Source organism: Leptinotarsa decemlineata, unplaced genomic scaffold (assembly GCF_025532065.1).
Source record: "Leptinotarsa decemlineata unplaced genomic scaffold, Ldec_3_MD MMD2_tig00026307_RagTag_RagTag, whole genome shotgun sequence".
Lineage (NCBI taxonomy): Eukaryota > Metazoa > Arthropoda > Insecta > Coleoptera > Chrysomelidae > Leptinotarsa > Leptinotarsa decemlineata.
In genome coordinates this window covers 17,150,720-17,174,059 of record NW_027412681.1, presented here as the reverse complement: position 1 = coordinate 17,174,059, position 23,340 = coordinate 17,150,720, and the positions used below count along the sequence as shown (strand labels likewise).

The 23,340-nt window shown below is 34.6% G+C and overlaps 1 protein-coding gene across 1 annotated transcript; it reads left to right on the top strand.

The window, feature by feature from the left end:
• Positions 1 to 4,745: 4,745 nt before the first annotated feature.
• Positions 4,746 to 22,234, top strand: mthl5 (G-protein coupled receptor Mth-like 5). Its single transcript, XM_023169439.2, has 7 exons — positions 4,746 to 5,338; positions 7,773 to 7,986; positions 12,042 to 12,333; positions 13,547 to 13,625; positions 13,700 to 13,878; positions 16,699 to 16,834; positions 18,151 to 22,234. The coding sequence occupies exons 1-7, from the start codon at positions 5,121 to 5,123 to the stop codon at positions 18,425 to 18,427; spliced, it is 1,395 nt and encodes a 464-aa protein (XP_023025207.1). The 5' UTR covers positions 4,746 to 5,120; the 3' UTR covers positions 18,428 to 22,234.
• The last annotated feature ends 1,106 nt before the right edge of the window (positions 22,235 to 23,340 follow it).

Here is a 23,340-nt window from a genome sequence, read left to right as displayed (position 1 = left end):
GATTTTGGACGGCCGACTTTGTACTTGTCGTCCAAATTCTAATAGTGAACCACATGTGGGAACGGGACCTTGCACACACGCCGACCGGTGATCGTCGCCGGTAAAATACCGGTGAGCAGCCGTCCACTGCCACTGTGTCGCAGGCATAAGTGTTGAAGAAAAACAGTACTCTCATTCACGCCGGATGGAGGCCGGAGAACCGGATGTCCACGTGGGAGAGTTACAGTGGAACTACATAACTCCTAACCCCATTCACGTCGGTTGGAGGCCGGAGTGGATCCGATGTTCACGTAGGGACTGGATTTTGTCAATCATATGTGTAAAATTATGTTTAAAAAGTCAAAAAACTCCCGAGCAGGAGGCGAGTCAACAAAAAATATTGAGTGTTTCCATAAAAAAAAAGGTTTGATAAAAAAGGGGTGGCAGGATTGCTTCGAGCAAGACCGCTGCGCTCCGACGAAGTTTCTATCAATTCTGATAGGAGGAGGATTAACGAATGCGCTGAAAGGAAGCAACGTCCAATAAATCTAGAGAGAGAGATATTGAGTAATTGAATTAGAATAATCATGTCATATATTCGGTCGTGTATTTTTTTCTGCTTCACAAATATCATGTGAATTTTGGAACATGATTTGAAAGGAAGATAATTTTAAGTGGCATTGATGTCACTGTCATTTTTGAAACTTCTATCTTTTTTTGAAATGGAAAATTTTGGATGTTTGCTTTAAACACCTAAAAGTAACGAGTCATAATTGACTATACTTGATGTCATGTATTAAAATTGTTGTTTAAAATTTGAGCCAAAAAAGACGACTTTTAATAAAAATGAAATACCTGAAATATTTCGTTCTTCGAGACCGATATAAATATAAATAGTCTGGGTAAGACAGTAAACAATCGCATGCACCTCCGAGCAAACTAAAATAATCCAATAAATATGTCTAAATTGAGACGTAGTAAGCGATTGATGCAAAAGACCAAGAACAATTATGTCATTAATGGACCTGCAGGTGGAGACGTTGACGTAAGACAAATCCGAACGTCAAAACCAGCGAGTAATTTTGAAAAAGTGATCACTCAATGACGACAAGTACTACGAGTGAAAAACTGTATTGAATTGCTTGCATCAGCAAGCAATTCAATACAGTTGGATTTAGAATTAGCCATACAACTGAGTTGAATTGATAGCAAGAGTGAATCTTAGTCGGTGAAGGAATATGTGCAGCCTAGAGTGTTCCGAAAGTAGAACATAACAGGTATTTTGAGAAAAGTGTAAATACTTCACACGAACAGAACGTAAGTGCTTCACATGAAGAAATACATTCGAATTCTAATTTTATTGATCCAAATATTTCGACACCTGATTTTAGAAACTAATTTCAATATATTGAAATATAGATGCATTTTCTGTAATGAAAGAAAATGACCTTGATATTTCCATTGATGTTTCTGACGGAGTGAAAAATTTCATTGCCACCTTGGAAACAGAAGTTGACAATCAATTAAATATCCCCTTCTTTCGAAAGAATCGGTTAATAAATTCCCTTCATATTAAATTTAATAAACTAATAGAATTCCAAAAATGGTTGTAATCTAAAGGAAACGATACGAATCAAATCAATTTAACACATTCCCTCAAAAATCCTAAAGTTTCATGTGATTATAAACATGATGACTCTCAAAATAAAAATTTCAGTTTGACAACTGTCAACAAAATTGGTGGTGACACGAAAAGAAAAGCTTTTGTTCTGAAAAAAATACATTTTCTGAATGTTTGTTCAGAATTCAATAAACTGGGCGTTCAAAAATGATGGAAATTTGTAACTTAAAAAAAAAAAACATGTTTTCATGCTTATTACTATATCACAGTACCAGTGTTGATAGAGATCAAAAAGTATGTGGAATAAACATGTGTGTAGGACCCCAACATAATAATTTGTTGCATAAAAACGAACGAATGAATTCTTCAGTCGATACGGAAGAAGCACAAATGAAAGTCCATCTGACTTTCAGTTTAATTGTCATATTATTTTTTCTAATAAACGAGTTTTATTGAAAATAATACTAGTTTTTATCAATAATGGTAGGAATACAATAATGACGACACATCAACTGTCACATTAATCAATGAAAACCTTACAAATGAATTAGATTTGGATGATCTCCAACAGAATCTTTGCATACAGTGGAGAAATAATCAAATGAATGAACAGGGTGATTCAATGGTAGTAAAGTTTTACTGTTTCAGGAATAAATGGTAGTTAGACATGCAAGAACTATTAAAGGTCGGTCAATGCCAAAATTTCAAAAAAATATCCATTCATTGGTGAAGTTTCATCTGTAGTAGACACAAAACCAAAAATATTAATTGGTTAATACAGTTGGCCTTTACTTTCATTAAGAAAACCCATCAATGGGCACTCTAGGAATTGTTTACTCATGGGAATATTGATAAAGAATATTGTATTCTTGTGGAATCAATCCACTGAGTAATTCATTTGTCAAAACAAGAAATAAAAGCAAAAGCTATTTTGGACAGTAGTATGAAAAAAGTGAATAATTTAATGAAAACTGATCTGCTCTGGAAGGATGACGACTCGGTTCTGCAAGAGAGCAAGACTTATGCTCGTCGTAGACTTTGTTGCAGTGGGGTAGCGTTTAGACTTTTTTCTTCTTTATTAAGAGAAGAAAATGGATAAATGCCCTCAATATCGAAAAATATAGGGTGAAAAAATAGAGTATTTAGTAAAGAAGGCTATTTGAAAAAAATAAGTCTTGAATAAATAATAATTGTCAAAATGTATGGTATTTACCTAACTTTAGAGTTATTAATCCCAACATGATTAATGAGAATAGTATTCGACGCCTCTGCTAAATCAAATAGTAATTTGAATTACTACCTACTGACTAGCCTAGATCTATACAATTTTCTTTTCCCTATTTTTTTTTGCAGAATTAAAAAAAATGAATTTGTATCAGACATCAAGGAAATGTTTCTTCGTGTAAGAGTGAATGAACAAGACCGCTGTGCACAAAGAATATTATGGAGAACATCAGATGAAGGTGAGGAACCTGGACCTTGTCTTGCTCAAGAAGCCCAGAATGAAAAAGATAGGGAGTTTATCGAAGAATATCCTCAAGCAGTAACAGCAATAGTTGAAAATAATTACATGGACAACTATTCACAATTAACATTTGGTTTACTAAGGATGATGCAGCCCTGGAGATTATTGATAAAATTCTACTTACTAGAACAAATGAAAGATTTTATGAAGAACGGCAATACAGAACGCATTTTGGGTTTATGATAGAATCATAAAAATTATATTTTTGAATTTCCAACAAAGTTTCATGAAATGGGCAAGTCAATATTGAAAAATTCTCCAGTGGGATTTTTCAATATTTTTGACTTGTGAGGTTTCTGATAGGTGGATAGGTGGATAGCAGGTCTAGAAATTTTTAAACACTCTGAAGTGATGTAGAAGGTAGAATAATGACAAAAATTCTCAAGGAAGAGAAATTGGGAGTAAATGAAGAGGAGCAGTCCATTATATCAGAGACTTGTTTTGCCTGGTTCTGAAATATGTTCAAATCAGAATAGATTTTTGCGTTCAACAGCATGGGTGTTGAGATTCAAATGGAATTTCAAAAATCGAAGGAAAAGTTTTGGGAAATCAAAATCCTTCGGAACTGTCGAAAAATGCAAAATTATCATTTTCCAAAAGAAATCTCAAAGTCAGAAAATGGAAAACTGATTCTTCCAGATAGTAGGTTTTCTCAGTTATCACCAGTTTTGAATAGAAATGTACTTATATGTTTGGAAGAGAAATTGAAAACAATGCCTTAACTCTGAATTTGACTACAAAGAAGCCAATTATTCTGGATCCAAATGCCAGAATAATTTCATTGATCATTAAAAAATACTTGAAACATTTTGAGTAGTGCATGTGGTACAAAATGGTTTGAAAAAGTGGAAAAATCAAAGTAGAAGTCGTGGTTATTATGATAGATTGCACCGGTCCGAGAAACACTTGGAAAAAAGGACTGGTCAAAGTTTCATATCCATCCAAAGTCGGGACAGTGAGAATAGTCCACATAAAAGGTTCTAATGGAGTCATATATCGACGTCCCTTTTCCAAATTAGTTTTCTTAGATGTAGCCAAATTTATGAAGAATAATGTAATGTGTCTGTTTTATAGAAGAGTGAAATAATAAAAACCAAAAAAGGTCTTCCCAGTAGGAGACGACAATAAGAAATGGAAATTGACCTAATGTGAACAGGAGAAAATTGATTGAAAAACATGTAGCAAAAAAACATGAGATGATAGCTTTGCCTGGAGCAAGACAACTGCGACCCACGACCATATCATAAGGCCTGAAAAAATATTCTGTTCTCCGACGAAACTCCTGTTATATTGTAATAGAAGGAGATCAAAGTAGAGAGAGAGAGAGGTGAAAATAGTTGGTTTTCCCTCATCCCTCAGAGTAATGAAATATCAAGAGGCACTTTACCTATTTGGCTATTGAGTGTTGTTATGGATTGCAACATCTATCCATGCTTCAATGACCACTTTATTGACGTTGAGATTGAGTTTTTTATTGGGAGCCAGAAGACAGTGAAGCGACAGTGTTTAAGTTACATCGACTCTTTACCAGTAATAAACTATGGGTATGGACAAGTGTGATGTTTCAGTGTAAACTCGAAAGGAAAGGCTATTCAATTGTATTGTTCTGAGACACAGATATCCCAAAGAAATAAGAAGAAGAATTTAAGCCGCTTATGGTTAGAATTTATAATCACAAAACTATTTGATTTTGTTGTTAGAATGCAGGAAATGTAGTAATATCCTTGAGAAGTATGAATATTGAATTGTTTCCTAAAGATTCGTTGGAGTGATGTTATTGTTTAGTTAAACAACTATTGATACCAATAAAACTGAGTCATAATTCTACGAATCCAACTATCGCCGGAAACGGGTTCCAATTCAGTATGGCTAATGTGGATTAGGAAAAATCTGAATTAGCATGAAAGAAATAAAGAATTTGAACGACAAAGGGTCAAATAAACGAAAATTCTTCAATAGTTGATACTTTTTGGTGCACTGGTTTTACATTGAGCAATGATGCTTTATTTTCAAATAGGATTCACTTTTATTCTACTACTTGCTGTGCTAGAAGTACATGCAAATGTTAACGTTACTGTGAAAGTTAATAAATGTTGCGAAGAAAATGAGATATATTTGGGTCGATACTGTATGAAGGTAAATAAAACCAATGAAGAATGGAGGCCTCTCTTTACAACTGATAAAGGCATCGGTAATCTGCAGACCAACTACACGTAAGTATGACTTATATTGTGTGTATATATCAATCCAAACTGAGAAATATAACAAACTAAGCAGGATAGGACTTTATAATGGGAACACTTCTACAGTTTAACTTTTATTTACTACACTAAGTTGTAGTTGTTTCCACAACTAATGAACTGTAGACATGAAACCGGAGAAGAGGCTATTTGAGAGTTTTTCCGGGTATACTTTCCCGGGTCGGAAATTACAAATCTAACACCGGACTCCTGGGCGAATTCAGAACTGGAGACCCTGAAAAGGGCATCCAGGGAGGACTGGCAAATGACAAAGAAGGTGATAGATTTGGAATAAATTAAATGGGCTGTAAACTCATTTCAACCCTATAAGTCGCCGGGACCTGATGGCATATACCCAGTAATGCTTTAAAAGGGACCAGAAATAAAAAAAAAAAATTGTGTATAATTCTCAGGGCAAGTTTAGCACTGGGACACATACCAAAAATTTGGAGACTGATCAGGGCCACCTTCATTCTGAAACCTGGGAAAATCGGACAGAACTCGGCGAAGGCCTAGTCTTATGTCATTTGCTTTGAGAACGCCAGAAAAACTACTTGATAGGCATATCATGGACGTATCACTGGCTATCAGACCATTACATCAAGACCAATATGCATACAGGTCAGGTATGTCAACAGAAATGGCTCTATGTTGTCCTTAACCATCACAAATTTTAGTCTTTTTTATTTATACATAACATTTTACCATTGTTTCCTTACTTGTCATAAATGTAATTTACAAATAACATGATCAAATAAATCTATCTATCTATGTCTGGTAACAGAAAAAGTAGAATATACTCACAAAAACAAGGAAGTACTTTTAGCTGCTTTCTTGGACATTGAGGGCACATTTGTTAATACGTCGTTAGAATCTCATCTAGGCGTCGAGGAGAAGAGGGATCGACAAGACAAGCTGTAGGTGGATAGACTGCATGCTTAGAGGAAGATCGGTATATTCAACCATTATGGGGAAAACAGTCGTGGCACGGGTAGCAAGGGGCTGTTCTCAGAGGGGGGTTCTATCCCCTCTGTTATGGAACGTTGTAATGGACGAGCTATTATGTCTCTTGGACCACAATGGGTATAAAGCACTGGGCTATGCAGACGACTTAGTCATCTTAGTCCAGGGTAAAAATAATAATGTAGTGAAGGGATGCATGCAGCAGGCCCTGAATATTATAACAAGATGGACCGAAGAAGAAGGACTAAAACGGAGGGTCTCGGACCTCTAAAACTTCGAGGTGAAAAAATACAAGTGTCGGGGGAGGTTAAATATCTGGGAGTAATCCTAGATTCCAAACTGACCTGGAACCAACACTTGGACAGGATAAAGAGGAAAGCGGAGTTAGCACTGATGCTCGCAAGACGCACCTATGGAAAAACATGGGGGCTAAAACCAGACATGGTATATTGGCTATACACGATGGTGGTTAAACCCGTGATAACATACGCATCTCTGGTCTGGTGGCCAAAGATGACTCAGGCGACTGCCATCAACAAACTAGGCAAGGTGCTAAAACTTGCATGTTTGGGAATGACGGGAGCAATGAGAACTACCCCAACAGCTGCATTGAAGACACTCCAGAATCTACCTCCTTTACACCTTGTGTAATGGCCTCCCCAGGAGGCCATTACACAAGCCTGCCCCAGGAGGCCAATTGAACTTGGTTACTTTGGCCCCAATTCGAAATCACTTCAAGATCCTCATTAAGTGTGACAAGTGTGCTGTCGTCAGCACACTTGTGTGCTGTTTGTACAGTTTTCTTTTGAGAAGCAGCCTTTGCAATTCCAGCGACATGATTGTGCCAATCTTTCTTCAACCTTTGTGTTATGATGTGCCGGTATCCATGTCTTGTTGATGTTTAAGCTCTCTTCCTTACGAATGAATTCATTCCTTTGTTTATGTACTCATATGGTCCCTTCAGAATAGCCTGAAATAGTAACCTCTGCGTGCGTTCGAGGGCAGCCATGACATTTCCTTACCACATTCATTTACTTAATCAAACCTGACTACATTAGTTCTAATGAAGCTGTGAAAACTACTAGAAATTGCAAATAAAACTTTAATTTCTTCATAATAAGAAATTGAAAATCCCGAATTTTTAAACCCTTGACTGTATCTGGTGGACTACTGGTTCATTACTTCCTTTGATTCTATTGGTATTTGGGGAGAGTTATTTTAATTTGGCATATTTCAAAGAAAAAGGAGTTGAGAAAAATACTTAATACTTTAATTAATGGAAATAACAATCATTACCTAATGAAATGTTCATCGATACCATATTTTCTTTGCCATGTATTAAAAAGTTCCAGTGTTTCACGTGAAATACTTATCGAATGAAAAACTACCGATATATGAAATGAGAGGTATTCATGATAATTCATTATTATTGTTCCTATTTCAGATTAGTTACAGGATTACCAGACTGTGGACATATGCAGTTATGGCCCATTTACCATTATCAGAATTCAACGGATCGTTTGAGACTATTACCCAATGGTATCTTGAGACATTACTTTGATCATTCTGAAGTTCCTGGTGATGAATTAGACTCAGAAGTCACTAATGTTGGAGGACCATTCCATGACTACGAATATGGAAAATATTGTTTAGATAAGGTAAGTACTGAAGAAATATTTAAGTAACGCTTTATTCATACAATAAAACTTGGAGACCTTAAAATTTTAGTTGCAGATAGTATTGAAAATTCTCCCTGCACGAATTTCTTAGATCTATATATCGAAAGTAGTTTAAATTCAATAAATATGCCAGATTTATCATCTAAGCACTGTTAGGTTCTTAACTAAAAGAGTGGGTTTTTTAGCTGAAACTGATTCATTAGTGCGTTCAATGAAACCTTAACTAGAAGTTTCTAGAATTTCCACAATTTCTCTTTTTTCTCCCTTCTGCTTCGTTTACTATCCCTTGCTGTCTCATTTATCAACACTTTCTATTGGTTTGCTGCTTGAAGAGAGATGAGATAATAATAATAATAATGACCTCGGGGTGTAACAACGCCACTCTTAAGAGGTAACAGCAGTGAAGAACTCTCTCCGCTGCAAGTATCAGCACAAACTCCAACATCGGAAATGTCAAGAAAAAACAAAGTTGCTGCTATGAGCATGCTTGCGATTCCAATCTTACTCTACTTGTTTGGAGTAGTGAAGTGAACTCGTGAAAGCTGTATCAACTCGATGTAATGACCCGAAAAATGAAGCATACCCATAGGAGTTTGCATCCCAAATCGTCCGTTCCACGGTTGTACTTTCCTCGACAACAGAGAGGACTTTTGAATTTGAAGTATCTCCATGACAGAACGGTACTGGATGTAGCCTGTAAAATCATCAGGAGTTCGGATCACCTTCTCTGCATGATCCATGAATGAAAGACGAGAAATTGGAGCATTTCTTTTCAGGGCAGCTGCACGTAGGAGCAGCTGGTGAACTGGATTTAGTTTTCGGCACTGAACGAGATGATCACAACTCTGTCACCGAGTTGGAACCCTTTCAGCAAAAGGCCCACTTAAAAGCCGCAGAGATGATCAACAAAATTGCCCTTACTTTTCTTCACATCTTTTTTGTATTTACATCCCACTTTATGAATTCATTAAATTCAACTCCCAAATATGTAATTTATGTTTGTATTTATTTGATTATATTTGAATTTAGTAGTAATTATCATTGCTTTTGTTTTTTTAACGTTAAGTTTCATTTTAATGGTTTTCAGATATTTTTCTACTTTTTCTAGAACTTTATTCATTCTGCCAACAGTTTCTTCTAAATTTACTCCAGTACAGGCCAATAAGGTATCATTTGCAAATAAGTTGATGAACTCACAGTCTGTAAATAATTGAATATCATTCAGATACAGAATTAATAATAGGGGACCAAGCACACTACCTCATGGCACTCCTGTGTGATTTGTTATATATGATGAGAAATAATCGTTTACATGTACTCTCTGTTTCCTATTTGATAAATAATTACTTATCTATTAATAAACCTTCCCCTCAATCCCATATCTTCTCAGCTTCTGAAGCAAAATACTTCTATCAATCGTTTCAAAGGTCCTTTTAAAATCTAAAAAGACAGCTACAACATATTTACCTTAATCTGTTTCATTAGTAAATTCAGTCAAAGATAACTGTAGAGCTGTTTCACAAGGATGTTTTTTTCGAAAACCAGATTGATTGCTAAACATGATTTGATTTTTGTCAATAAACTCTAATAATTCAAATCTCTTAAGGTAATCAATCTGAAGGTGCTGAAGGGCAAATATAAATTATAATCCAAATTGAACCATGGCTCGGAATTCTCAATACCTTGGACTATATGTTGGATGCTGTTTACAAAGTATAGGTTGAAAGTTTCGGCCATGTCAGGTTCACCTTTTTTAGTACTTACTACTCCTTCATCTCCAAATTGGATTAGGTTAGGAAATGTATGATCATTACATGATCAAGGGTTTTCAAAGTTTTCCACATCAAGTGATAATTATTCTTTTATCTGTCTATTTTATTATGATAATACTGAACTTTCTTTATTTTCAATGAGTTAACCACATCGTTTCTCAATTTTTTTTTTAAATTTTCCCGTTTAATCATTTTTAAATTTTCATCTCCCACCGTAGTCATAAATATTTTATAGGCTTCATCCCGTTTCTCAATTTTGATAAAAACTTCATTTTCAAACCAAGGAATATTGTTTTTGAACTTACTTATTTGTATGGGAGAAATACTATCGACAATATTTGAACATTTTTCGAAAAATTCTTCATAAAGTAAATTAACATCTATAGAGTTTAAAGACCAATTACAAGAAATGAGCTTATTCTTAATTATACTCAAATTATTATCACAAAGATTTCTTGTATTTTCTTATTGAGCTTTCTTTGTTAGTTTGACTAAAGAGACAATTGACAGAAATAATTGAGTGGTCAGTAATTTTTGGCGTTAAATGAACATTCGAAACTATATTATCGTTATTAGCCAAAACCAAATCTATTAATGATTGTGTATCTAGTGTCTTTCTAGTAGGCTCAGTTAATGTTTGATTTATACCATAGGTTGTGAAAATATTCTAGTTTTTTTTTTGTATAGAAACTTTCTTCTAATAAGTTTAAATTAAAATCACCTTCCAGAATAAAACGATTATTAGATGACACAAGCTTCTCGCAAACATCCTCGAAATCTTCTAAAAAAGTTGCATGAGAACTAGAAGGTGAATGATATAAACATCCGATCAACCATATTGAAGATTTGAAGTTAATTTTAACAATTTTACACCAGTAGTTCGATTCCAGTATGCACAACGAATGCAAGTATAATTGTCCATTATAAGTTCCACATCTTCAATATCCTCAGTTGTTCTGGTTTCACTTAATAAAATTACTTTTGGATCATAACAAACAATACTTTCTTGAATTTCATCTTTATGTTTCAGTAGGCTTTGTGCATTGAGGTATATGATATCACTGTTCAACTGAATATTAGGGTTATTTACTGGTTTTTTCTTACATGACTAAAATTTTTGTTTCTCACAATTGTGGGCTTTCCATTCATATATTTGATGGTACTATTGTTATCCCCTGCTGCAATCATTTCATCCAATTTAGATTTCACTTTACGGAAATACTCCCTTTGTTTTGGAGTTTGGTCATTAGATATTTTCACACTGGGTATTCTTATTAATTGTTTATTCTTCAATATATGTCTGGCATCATGTTGTGATTTGAAAATAACCTTGATGGGTCGATTTCTGTTAATTGTCGGTTTTCCCAATCTGCAATGTTTTATTTATTCCTCATCGACGTTGAAGTCCTGCAGTATATTATTTATGGTTTCTCTTTCTTGTGCTGATCTTTCAGTGTGGAGGTTTCCCTTAGGTTCATTCACATTATAAATGATAATATTGGCCGCTCTTGATTGTCTGTCTATAATTTCTGATATTAGATCTTCACTTCCAAGCAAATTATATTCCATGTCAGAATGTGAGTTGGATACACTCATGTCATCAACTTTTTTTCGCAATTTTTCATTTTCCTCTTGAAGTATTCTATTTATCTCCATAATATCACTTGGCTGTTTTATGAGTTTAGGCATTTGCTTGATATTATTCCTACATAGCTCTAAGTTCGGTACTTGTAAGTTCAGTACATGTTGAATGTACTACATCATTGCAGCAGTCACATACGACAATGTCTTCCCCTTCTAAATCCTTTTCACACTTATTACACAGTATTTTACTCATTTTACTCACAGTGAAGACAATTGAAAAAGCACGCCACTGGAAGGGTGTTATGAAAGATATGGCTAATTTATACTAGCTATACTATAGGAATACTATAATAATCATGGCCTACTTACAAAATCCATTTATTAGATTACACAATTCATATGGTACCAAATTATGGTCGCTGGATTCATGTTTCTAGATACTAGAATACAATATGTTACTCTTCCTTGGCATAGATATTTCTAAAAAAAGTTTTTTATAAAATAGGTAAATCTCATGTCAAGCTTTTATATCATATACATTGAGTAAGGTAATAAACTGATGGGTTTGATTCAATTCAGTGTTTTTTGGAGGATAAATAAAAGCTTGTAGTTTACTGATTTGATTTTGTTATTTCAATTGCATCTATTTGAATGTAACTCCTACTTTTGTTTTTTCAGAAAATAGATGGCCTCAGGAGCGAATTCGCTTGGGTTTGTGCCCCTGAAGTTCACACACATTGGTTGACAAGTACCGAATTTCTGATGCATAATGTCATCAGCCCTGCCACACACGGTATTTCCATAGCATGCCTCCTTGCCATAGCCGTTATCTACTTTGTATTGCCAACTTTACGTGATCTAACAGGAAATATTGTTACGACAATATGCATGTGTCTTATAGTGAGTCAAACTGCTGACTTGATAAGACTGTTGACGGTTTTCAAGAGTCATATTAGCTTGCTCATTGCAGGTAAGATCATCGCAATGCCATTATTCACTTGGTAGTCATTTTTAGTTTTTAAATTAGTAATTGAAGTTGGACCCCCTTCCTGTTGACAGATTGATTTGAAATTTGATACACACATTTAGTTTTGATGATAATACAATTTAATAAATTCTATATCATTGTAAATCCAAGATGACCGCAGGTACAAAATGGCGGATTAAATATTGTTTCACAACTACCTTAATACGGGTATCAAATGACAGGGCTTGACTAGTAGAATAGTAGTACACTTTGAAAAATATGCAAATTCAAGATGCCCGCAGCTACAAAATGGCGGGTTACATATTACTTTGTAATACTGAGGCACTAAATGAACTAAACAGAATTAGAAGAACTGAGTAACAAAATCATAATCTAAAACTTAAAAATGACAGTAGTGAAAAAATTTCTGTTGAACGTTTTTATTGAAAAAAAAAAGATAATGATTATATTATCTACTAAAAACTAAAAAAAAATCGGAAGGTCCTAGGTATTGGTCATCACACCATACTCTGCAGCAATCTACGGTATTGTTCAGATGAAAAAATTATAAAATCATTTGGCATAGTATTCACACATTTACTCAGGTTACGCTACGCCCAATGATTTTATTATTTTTTATCTAATCAATATCGTAGATTGCTGAGTAGAGTGGTGTGATGACTGCTACCTAGGACCTTTCAAATTATTTTTTAGTTTTTACAACTTTTTCTACATCATTATTATCTATTTTTTTTAATAAAACTGTGGGCATAAAACTTTTTTTTTTTACTTATTTTATTGTATTATGTATTGAAATACTATTTAAAAAACGATTTATTTTTTCAAATAAAATTTTCAAATAAAAGAACAGTTCAGTTTCTGGCAGAACGTCTATGAAAGTTAACAAGTTTATCTGATTGACTGTGTCATTCAGATTTTTCAGCTATAACTTGAGACGCTGTTCAAAAACCATTGTAATTGTATCATCCACATTGCATCAATAATAAAATAATGTAAACCTCTTGAAACTTTTATAAATTGATATGCCTGATTCAAAGTGTAATCATAAATAACAAAATCAAATCTAATTATATAAACTAGAAATATCTTCCTTGATTCTTTATTGCTGACCCATCTCATGCAATCAATTGTGATTTTATTTTGTTACAATATGTATTTGTAAATATGGTTGAAAGATAAAATGTATCATTTTCAGAAACAATATGCTATTTGAGCATGCTCGGTGCCTTTTTTTGGTTGAATAGTATGGGTTACTATATTTGGAAAACTTTCAGGTGAGTTTCGTATTTGAAATTTACATATTGTATCAGTCCACATAATGTACAAATTTGTCTTTCTTTATTTTCAGATCAAGGAATGTATTTTTAAGAATTACAGATGGAAAAAAGTATTGTTACTATTGCAGCTATGCTTGGTCGTGTACTATAGTTTTGGGATTTCTAGCAGTTTTTGCACATTTTACAATGGACTATCCTGACGTACAGTACACACAAAACTTAACCTTCGATCAACAGAGAGAGCAAATAGGTAAAGTCACATTCAGCTAGTTATTACAGTTTTATTAGGTTTTGTAATTACCTACTTCTATATTAAAAAAATTTTAGAATAGTTTGATGTACCAGTCAAACTAATGAAGCTACCGTGTAATGAAACGTGCCTTGTATCAAGTAACATCAACCTCAACATTCCTTTATTACCTGTTTCTCTACACACATTCTGAGGTTCGGGTGAGCATATGTACGTCTCTCCCACATATGGGAGTGGGTGGAGGGGAGATAGGATAGGTATAGGAGGGGTAGGAGGAAAAGCATGAGGAAACTGAAATGTTGAGCCCCAGTATATCTGCAAATGAAAACGTCACCTATAGCCCTATGATAGGGTATGGGAGACGCCCCCGCTGATGGTGACGAATGGCTCTCTGCCCAACAGAGTTTTATTTCGTCCTCTGCTTAAGGCGTCTCGCTTCTTGCCGAGGCTTACGCGAGAAATGTCAGGATGTCGCACTTCGATACTTGATGGAGTACTGTTGCTGTTATTCAGTATTTAGGTTTGCCTATAGCCTCCTGGAAAATATTCATGAAAAAAACCAGGTTAGAATAGATCTCGTATCACAGGTGACCCGTGAACTATCCTAGTTGGTTTTCTCATGAACTAATCGCGTACGCGCTGTTCATGATAGATAACTAGCGGTTCATATATCAGATTGTGTTTACGGGGCTGATCATGCTTCTATTTGTCGTGACGTTCCTCGTCAGCGGGCCTTCGGTAAAAAAAATTTGATGAAGAATTTATGAGACAGGCTTCTGATATTATCAGTGACCGTCTTAACACCTGCCAGATCTAACAGGTCATACAATGAAATGTGTCTGTCACTATTCGTGCAAATACGTAGCACCTTATTCTGAATCATCTTGAGTCTCCGCAAAGGAGCTTTCTTGAGGCTTCAGATTACAGGACAAGCGTACAATACAGCTGGTCTGATTAATTGCTTGTAAATTAGCAACTTGTCAACACTAAGCCTCAAGTTCCGTGCAATGAGCAAATACGCGTGTTATACCGCCGCACCCGCTCGTTGGATTACCAAGCTCCCAGATATCGCGCGCGTCTCTGTTCATCAACGCAATCACCCTTGATTCGCAACTTCCCGAAGATCTTCACATTCGTTAATTTCTTCGTGAAATTAACGTGTTCTGTCTTCTTTGGGTTAATCAGAATTTTATTCTTCTCGAAATATGGCACGACTAACCTGTCGAAGTGAATCTGAAGTTATTGCTGTGTCATCTGTGTATATACCACATTCGTTCTTGAGAACATAGAAAAGTCGTGCGTATACAAGTAGTAGAGGTGCGGTGTCAAGCAGGGCTCCTGTGGAACACTTGATTTAATTGAATAATTCTCAGATGTGGTTTGGTCCTCTCTTACGAAAAAAAGTAGATACCTCAGGTAGGATTCAAGAATACTAATCACAAATAAGGGCATGCCTGCCAACCACATCTTGGCAACAAATTCCTCTATCTAAACTCTATCTAAGGCTTTCTTGATATCCAGCAGGACCATAACTGTATTCTTCTCTTGGTTGAAGGATTCCTTCACCCCGTGAATAACCCGGATCAGTTGGGAAGTCGTATTCCGGCCTCGTCGGAACCCGAATTGCTCCTCAGGAGTGAGCTTTATCCTATCTTTCAGGTGACAAAGTCTACTCAAGAGAATTTTATCGATGACCTTTGCCACCGAACTGAGTAGCGAGATCGGTCGATAGCTGTCTATAAGAGATTTAGGTTTTCCATTCTCATGGATGGGTACCACCTCCGCGTGCTTCAAGCAATCCGGATAGTGTTGGTGTTTGATAGTCGCGTTCATGATGTGTACTAGCTGTACGAGACCCTTTCGCGGCAGGTTACGTAGTAGAACTGCCTCAATACCATCAATACCTGGGGCTTTGTTCTTCCCCAGGCGCTTGATGTTTGCAATCATCTTCTTGACATCTGTGATTCCCGTCTGTGATCCACTTGAGTAGAATCGGCTCCGGTATTATTGGAGCCGGTCTATGTTTTGTCATTCAAAATATTTGACATTTCTCTGTGGTGCTCACAGCCGTCGGGATTAACCTGGTGAAAACTGGCGAAGTATTCCCCAAATAACTGAGTCTTTTGATGGTCCGTCACTGCGTGCACGTTGTCTTTCTCCAATGTGGTTGTTCAGTCTCTTGGTCATCCTCCACAAAGGGTGGTCTTGCACAAGTCGAGTTTGTCCTTCCACCTCCTGTTGGTGAACTCATTAATGTGCGGGTTGACCTCCGCAGTAAGTCTCAACATCCTTGCTACGGGGGTCGCGTGTTCTCTGCAGGCCCTTGCGCATCTGATGTTTTTGCCTAATGAGTTCAACGACATCAGGCGGAAGGATGTCTCGATCGCCTTTCAGTACGATCTTCCTCTTAGATACTTTTCTAAAATGTTAGCATCAAGTAACGGGTCACTGTATTCATAATATTGAAAAAGTGACAAACAATATGGACAATATTTTTTTTATAATCAAGACAATTTAATAGAATTATCAATTCTCATACACTAGTAGAACGAAATTCATGAAAATGTTTTTGTCAAATATGTATTTTTCAATATCCTCTCATTGCTAAATTCTAAAAAAAAAATTATACAGACAGAAAAATTATAAGGGGCTATCACTGTAATTTTAGATCAGTATTAAAAAGATTTGTCTAGTGAAACGGAAATTATATGTTAGTCAGCCGTACATCGAATATAAAATAACCATTTTTAGTGCTCCAGAAAGTATATGATTATACTAGTGTTCTGAACTTTGTCAAATGTTCATTAACGTTTTTTCTAGGTTCTTTGGGTCTCATCATATTCTTCGTACCTGTAGCTTTCACTGTAATTGCTGATGTATTTTTTTTTGCCACTACTATGAAAACAATAAATAAAATGCACACATATGGAAGAATCCACCATAAACTACGTCACAGGTAAGTCTGAAGTAGATATTCTACAGTGTAGAGTGATCGGAGGATATCACCCAATTATAAACTATAGTTAGGTCAGTTGTTGAAGAGAAGCTCTAAACAAAGCTTTCTTTCCCAAAATTTTGGGAATAGAGTAGAGGGGAATTAAAAATGTCTGTTAAAGTGATTATCGCTATCAATGCTATTTTGGACATTCCTTTGGTTATTCAACTGATTCCAGTTGGAGGCCAGAAAAATATTTCTATTGATGCAAACAATCAAAATGAATAATTTTTTACAAGACTTCTATTAAAATTAATGATTAATTATAATTCTACAAAAACATTGGGAAAGTTCATAATTTCACTGCAAAATATGAAATCTTCAACAAATTTGTAAAATGTAACCAATATAAATGGCCATCTCAACCTCATTGACTACATGGCCACAAATCTAAAATGAATTAGTGTAATGTTGTTGTACTAAATATTGTTGAATACCTAGCTCATATTCTTATATATATTATTCTGAAATATTATGTACATATTAGGAATATCAGAGAGCTGGATATAATTGAAGTCAATAAAGAATTGAATTGATCACACTCATGAAACCAAATCACTTTCTTAATTATGCATATAAGGCAAAAGTAAAATGAGCACAAAGAAGGGGTTTCAAAGGAACAAGAAAAAAAGGAAATAAGAGATAGTACTCTAGTATAAAGATATAATTATTTCTGATCCAGATAAAGTTATGTGTTATAAATGCATCAGTTAATTTATTTTGGTTAAAATATCTTCCTTCCTCATATTAATGCAGAAAATGCCACCCTGATATAGAATATGACTTATTATTATAAAAAAATATAGACTCATATAGAGGCAATTCAAAAATCAGTATGATAGAACACAGAATGTAATCATAAATCACCCAACAGAAAAGAAATTGAGAAGTGTCCTAACTCTTTTTTGATTATTTTAAAGTTTTATAAATTTTATTGTGTTTTGTGTTGAATGAGATTTATTACAATATGAAGTGTAATTTTTGAATTTGAATAAAGTTTGTACTAACGTTGAAAATATAGTTAAGAAAATTGAAAGGATATAAGTATGATTTTGATTTGACTTTCCATAATTTCCTTGATCCAAATGCTAAAGGTGAGACTATATTTCACTTAGATGATTGGTATCAGTTTTCTTACTCAAACATAAAGGTAATCGTTAGATGAAGGCCATCTCTAAGAAGAGTCTTTTTTATTTATTGTAAGATGGCTTTCATCTCAGTCACCTTCATGCGTATATGTCATAAATAGTGAATAAAAAGTATTATTGTTTTTTTAGCTTTCGGATGTTTATTCTACTACTGCTTGTTATGACTCTCTGGTGGCTGTTCTTCCTGTCATCGTTTTCTAAATATGAAGGGCTAGTCAACTGCCACATAATCATTAATGCCTTCCAAGGACCCCTTGTGCTCTACGTCTGCATCTTCAATCAGAAACACGTTGCTTACCTAATTCAGAAAATGTGTTGTTACAAAACATTTCCATGTTGCCAGCCTGATCCTGAAACTGAGTGGGGAGATGAGATGACAGCCATGAACACAATAAACAATTGCTGATTAGGTTGATCATGATTTGAAACTGAATAAAGAACTTGACTCAGTTTATGTATTGTAATTAAGGACTTCTACAGGGTACCGACGCCAGTGAAGTATTTTGCTCTCTCCGCCCTTAACAAATAGGTTGATCGGGTAACATTTTTAGAGTACTCGAATACAATTTACGAAATAATTTATATAGACAATAAGACAAATTAACCAATACATATTCTTGTGTGAGGTAGTGATACTGATTGCAGCTGGTTACTACTTTCATTACTTCTCTCGAGTTATATTAAACAGAAATTTGTTTAGAATATTTTTGACAAATTGTCGAAGACATGCTTTTCTCTTAACAAAATTCAGGGGGATCTTGAAGGAAATAACCAGTTTTACATTAGGTTTTTCAAGTGTATAACCTAATGTTTTTATTTGATATTATGAATTACTTGTGGCTGTGATTTGGGAAGGAAAAACTATCATGGACTGATGGTTTCAAATATTTTTCATATTGATGCAGTGTTGAGTATGAGAAATTGTACAGTGAAAAAAACAAAATCAGACAAGAATATTTTCTAATATTGATGCAGTGTTGAATATGAGAAATTGTATAGTGAAAAAAAAAAACAAAATTAGACATGAATAGTTGAAGTGCGTTGTAATGGCACTCTTTCCTTGTATTTACATCTACTTGAGCCATCATTGTCAGCCATGTTTGAAATTCAGATGGATGACCTGGTAATTCAAACATGGCATTTTTCCCAATCACCAGAAATGCAATACTCTTCTCGACGCGCGTTTCTCTAACCAAGTTGGCATCTTCAGGAGATGACGAAAACTTCACTCGTCGAGAAGAGCATTGCATTTCTGGTGATTGGGAAAAGTGCTTGTTTGCTTGATTAAATTATGTACTTTTCTTGATCTTGGGAAATGCACTTCAAAAAGTAATCCAGCTTATCTCATATAAATCCCAAAAAACTTGTACTTTGTCTCTGGGAAATTCTTGATAAGAGCTATTTTGAATTGATTTTAGAGGCGCGTTTAGTATTTATATCGGAAATAATTTGATGAACCTTTAAATATCATTTGTTATTTTCAACAACGTTTGCAATTTTGTAGAGAAAAGGCATTTATAAAATTGATTTATGGTGGTGAGGACAAAGATATTTTCAATGCATGTTCAGAATTCAGAAACAAACCACCAACTAAACCTTTTTAAAGTGCAATCCTAAGTACGTTAAAAATGAGCAGAAATTTCAATTAATGGAGAAAAATAATTCTATTATGAGTTTTGCACATTGTTTTTTGTCAGTTTTGAATAATCTTATAATTTCTCGAGTTTCTCTTAACATACGATTCAAATTAGTGGTTTTGGAAATTTTTGAATGCTTTCAAAGGGTTTTGGGAGTTTAGATCTAGTATATATGCAGGTCATTTGAAAATATTTCTCTCGATTCATTTTTGAGCATTGAGAGGGTTTGTTTTCATTTATTTTACGTTAATTTTCATAAAAATACACTCGCAGGCACAATTAACCACCCACCCTGTATTTCTATAAATTTTCAGAAACAGTTGAATTTATATCACATTTCATGAGAGGTTATGTTGTAAACTACCCTTAACGTGAAAAAAAAAAAAACAAAAATGATCAATAAAAGTCGTTTCTCAACGGTTTCTTTACAAAAATTTAATTAATGAAAATTTTTGATGAAAATTTGACAAATTTAATTGTGACAAAAGTGGCGGTTTGTAAAAAAAATGAAATTAATAATGGGTGTTGCCGCCTCTAGCCCTTATGACTTCTTGGAGTCGGTTTGGTAACTCATCCATGATATTCTGAATATCCAATTGGGGGATATTGTGCCACTCCTCTACCGCAGTCGTTTTGAGTTCTCCCAGGGTCATAGGGGCTAGTACTCTACCTCTTACAACATATTTTGAGGTTGTCCCAAATGTGTTCTATCAGGTTAAGATCGAGACTGCGTGCCAGCCATGGTAAAAATTGAGTCATGACCTCATTAAGGTACTTGGTGACGGATCTTGCGGTACGGCACCGTGCATTATCATGCATTAATGGAAAATTGTCACCAGTGAACTGTGCAAAAGGTATGATGTGGTCTTGAAAAACCTCTTCCATGTATCTTTGAGCATTCACATTACCTCAACAAGATCAGTACGAGCCGCATAAGAGATACCTTCCCCAAACCATTAGGAAACCTCCCTGGTAACCCAGTGTTTCTGTTACAGTGCATTCATTTTGGCGCCTGTAGACACGCTGACGTCCATCTGGACCTCTTAAAGCTACTCTTCTCTCGCCTGAGAACAGTAAGTCCTTCCATTCATCCACTGTTCAGTCAGCATATTCTCGTGCAAAAGCGTCTAGCTCTACGGTGTTGTGGAAGCAGTTGTGGGGCACGAGCTGGACGAAAAGCCCTTAGATTTTTTTCTGCCAGGCTTCTTCTAACGATACGCTCACTCACACGGACATTTCTCTCCTCAAAAAGACGTGTACGCACTTGAATAACGGTGCCGAAGCGATTTCTTAACACGTTGCTGACGACACAACATCAGTTGTGTCGAGTAGCATTTTTTACAGTCACAAACAATAAGGGAACTCAAATTAAACAATACTTGCACCCTATAGCAAAACAGAACAAGAAATTATAACACAGAAACACAACTGCAACAATGTCAAACAACGACTAAATTGCAAAAACCTGTCGGGGAGACAAATTTAGAAGACGAAGTAATGTTATAAGTGTTTAATTTCACACAATTTCACAAAAACAAAACAAATGACAAGTCATAGTCAACATAAAATATACAGGGCGACGAATGATATAAGTGGGCGGTTAATTGTGCCTGTGAGTGTATAAATTATTTTTGTTGTATGATAATCCAAAAATGTAACAAAAATTGAACAGATAGCTTATGGAGTACCCACATTTCACTATAAATAATATGTCATGTGTCAAGTATACTATATCAAAATGTACAAAATTCTTTGCACGATCACTACAGAATTCGATCAAAGTAGATATCTATAAATAGTCAAAGAAACTAGTTGATTTCGGTATTGACTTGATACTTTTTATAGTAAGGAATTGATAGCCTTATAAAACCAGAGAAACACTATAATTACTATTGCCGATAATAATGGACATATACTTATATAGATTTTGAAAATATGGTTCAATTTGTAGAAAACAGGGTATAAGGGGCCTTGCTAGCTTATAGTTTACTAATATAGTCGTTGACTACTTTTAGGATTTTTTTTATGTATTGGGCTATTCAAAATTGATTAATGGAATATTTTTATTTCAAACTTTCAGATTGTATCTTGACTTACAGTGAATGAGAGAAAAGTAAACAGTGTGGAAATTATTTAATTGAAATAACTCTTGAATGAATTTTAAATACCTATTCCAATATGAATAGCTCACAATACATAACTAGTGTGTTATTTTACTGTTGGAAGGTCAGAGAGCAGAAGGACATTTTGTCACATGAAGTCTCTTCTGCTCACTGCAATATAGTACATGAATTAATTACTAGATCTACTTACTTTTGTAAAAATAAAATCAGTTTGTTTGTTATGAGATTATACTGTGGTTTTTATATAATATTTAGGCAGCTACTGCAGTATTAAACTGTCTTTAACTGACAATGATATAGTTCAAACCTTTTTTCACTACTAGTTATATTCATATTTTCTAAGACTTTTCTCATTCCATATTATCTATTTTATATTTACTCACTTATTTATGTTATTGATCTTAAAAAATGTTTTTATGTACTTAAAATATGAATAAAGCTTTTTTATATGTTTCTATAATTTCATTTTGTATATACTTTAACACTGTCAGGCTCTTTACAAACAGTTTCTGAGGGGTGCAAGGGTTAGGCGGGAGGAAGGGAAAAGGTGGAGCTTGCAGGTAGCCAATATATGCTCATAAACACAATATCGGCACAGAAGCAACTCGACAGACAGTGTTGGTATGTAAAATACGTTGTAATTGTGTTTCTATGTTTGAGGTTGGATTATTGCTGTTTTATTTCGGTTTAGTTCATTTCGTAAAGTGTAAGTTGTGCTTAGTATATATTAAAAGACAAATAGAAGGTTGTTGGACGATATGAATATGGAAAGCAAACGTTGTTGGAGAGACGTTGGCCCTAAAAAAAGAACGAGTTTGAGTATAAGGCGCATTAGTGCAAAAACAAGAATCACTAGGCTATCCAAATACAAGTAAGTAAAAATTTTTGATTTTCAAAGAAATACATATGTGAACCGAAACTAGAATTATATTGGAGAAGTGAAAAGTTTATTTACGCCGTACATAAATATTAATCACTTTTTTCTTAATGTTACTGGAAATTCTACAATTAACAGTGATACCTTATTATTTTATAGTAATAACAGATTCAATATCAATGCAAGTTTCTCGTTTATGGAAATATCCAATAAGGATATCTTTGAAGCTATCAATAAAATCAAATGCTTTCGGTATCGATAATATCAATATTAAAATGATTTCATTTATTATTCCACATTGCATAGATGAAGTAAAAAATATTTTTAATGAGTCTCTGAGGCAAGGCATTTTTCCTGATCTTTGAAAAATTGCTAATATTTTACCCACTTCCAAAATACCTATACCCACCTGTTTCAACGAGTTACGTCCAATAAGTATTTTACCAGCATTCTCAAAAATTTTTGAAAAAATAATAACAAATTAAAGTATATTTGGATACAGCTAACATACTTCCAGAAGTGCAATCTGGATTCCGACAGAAACACGGTACCAACACTGCTCTGTTGAAGGTTATCAATGATATCACTACTTCTCGGGACAAATCGATGGTCTCATTTTTGGTTATGCTTGATCAAAGCAAAGCATTCGATCTGGTAAACTTCAAAATATTGCTGAGTAAAC

What these genes read in the sequence shown, in the direction of transcription:
- mthl5 (XM_023169439.2), top strand. Translation starts at nt 5,121, where the DNA reads ATGATGCTTTATTTTCAAATAGGATTCACTTTTATTCTACTACTTGCT. An exon ending in GAAAATATTGTTTAGATAAG is followed by an intron (nt 7,987 to 12,041) that starts GTAAGTACTGAA and finishes TTGTTTTTTCAG; the next exon opens with AAAATAGATGGCCTCAGGAG. An exon ending in TCAACAGAGAGAGCAAATAG is followed by an intron (nt 13,879 to 16,698) that starts GTAAAGTCACAT and finishes CGTTTTTTCTAG; the next exon opens with GTTCTTTGGGTCTCATCATA.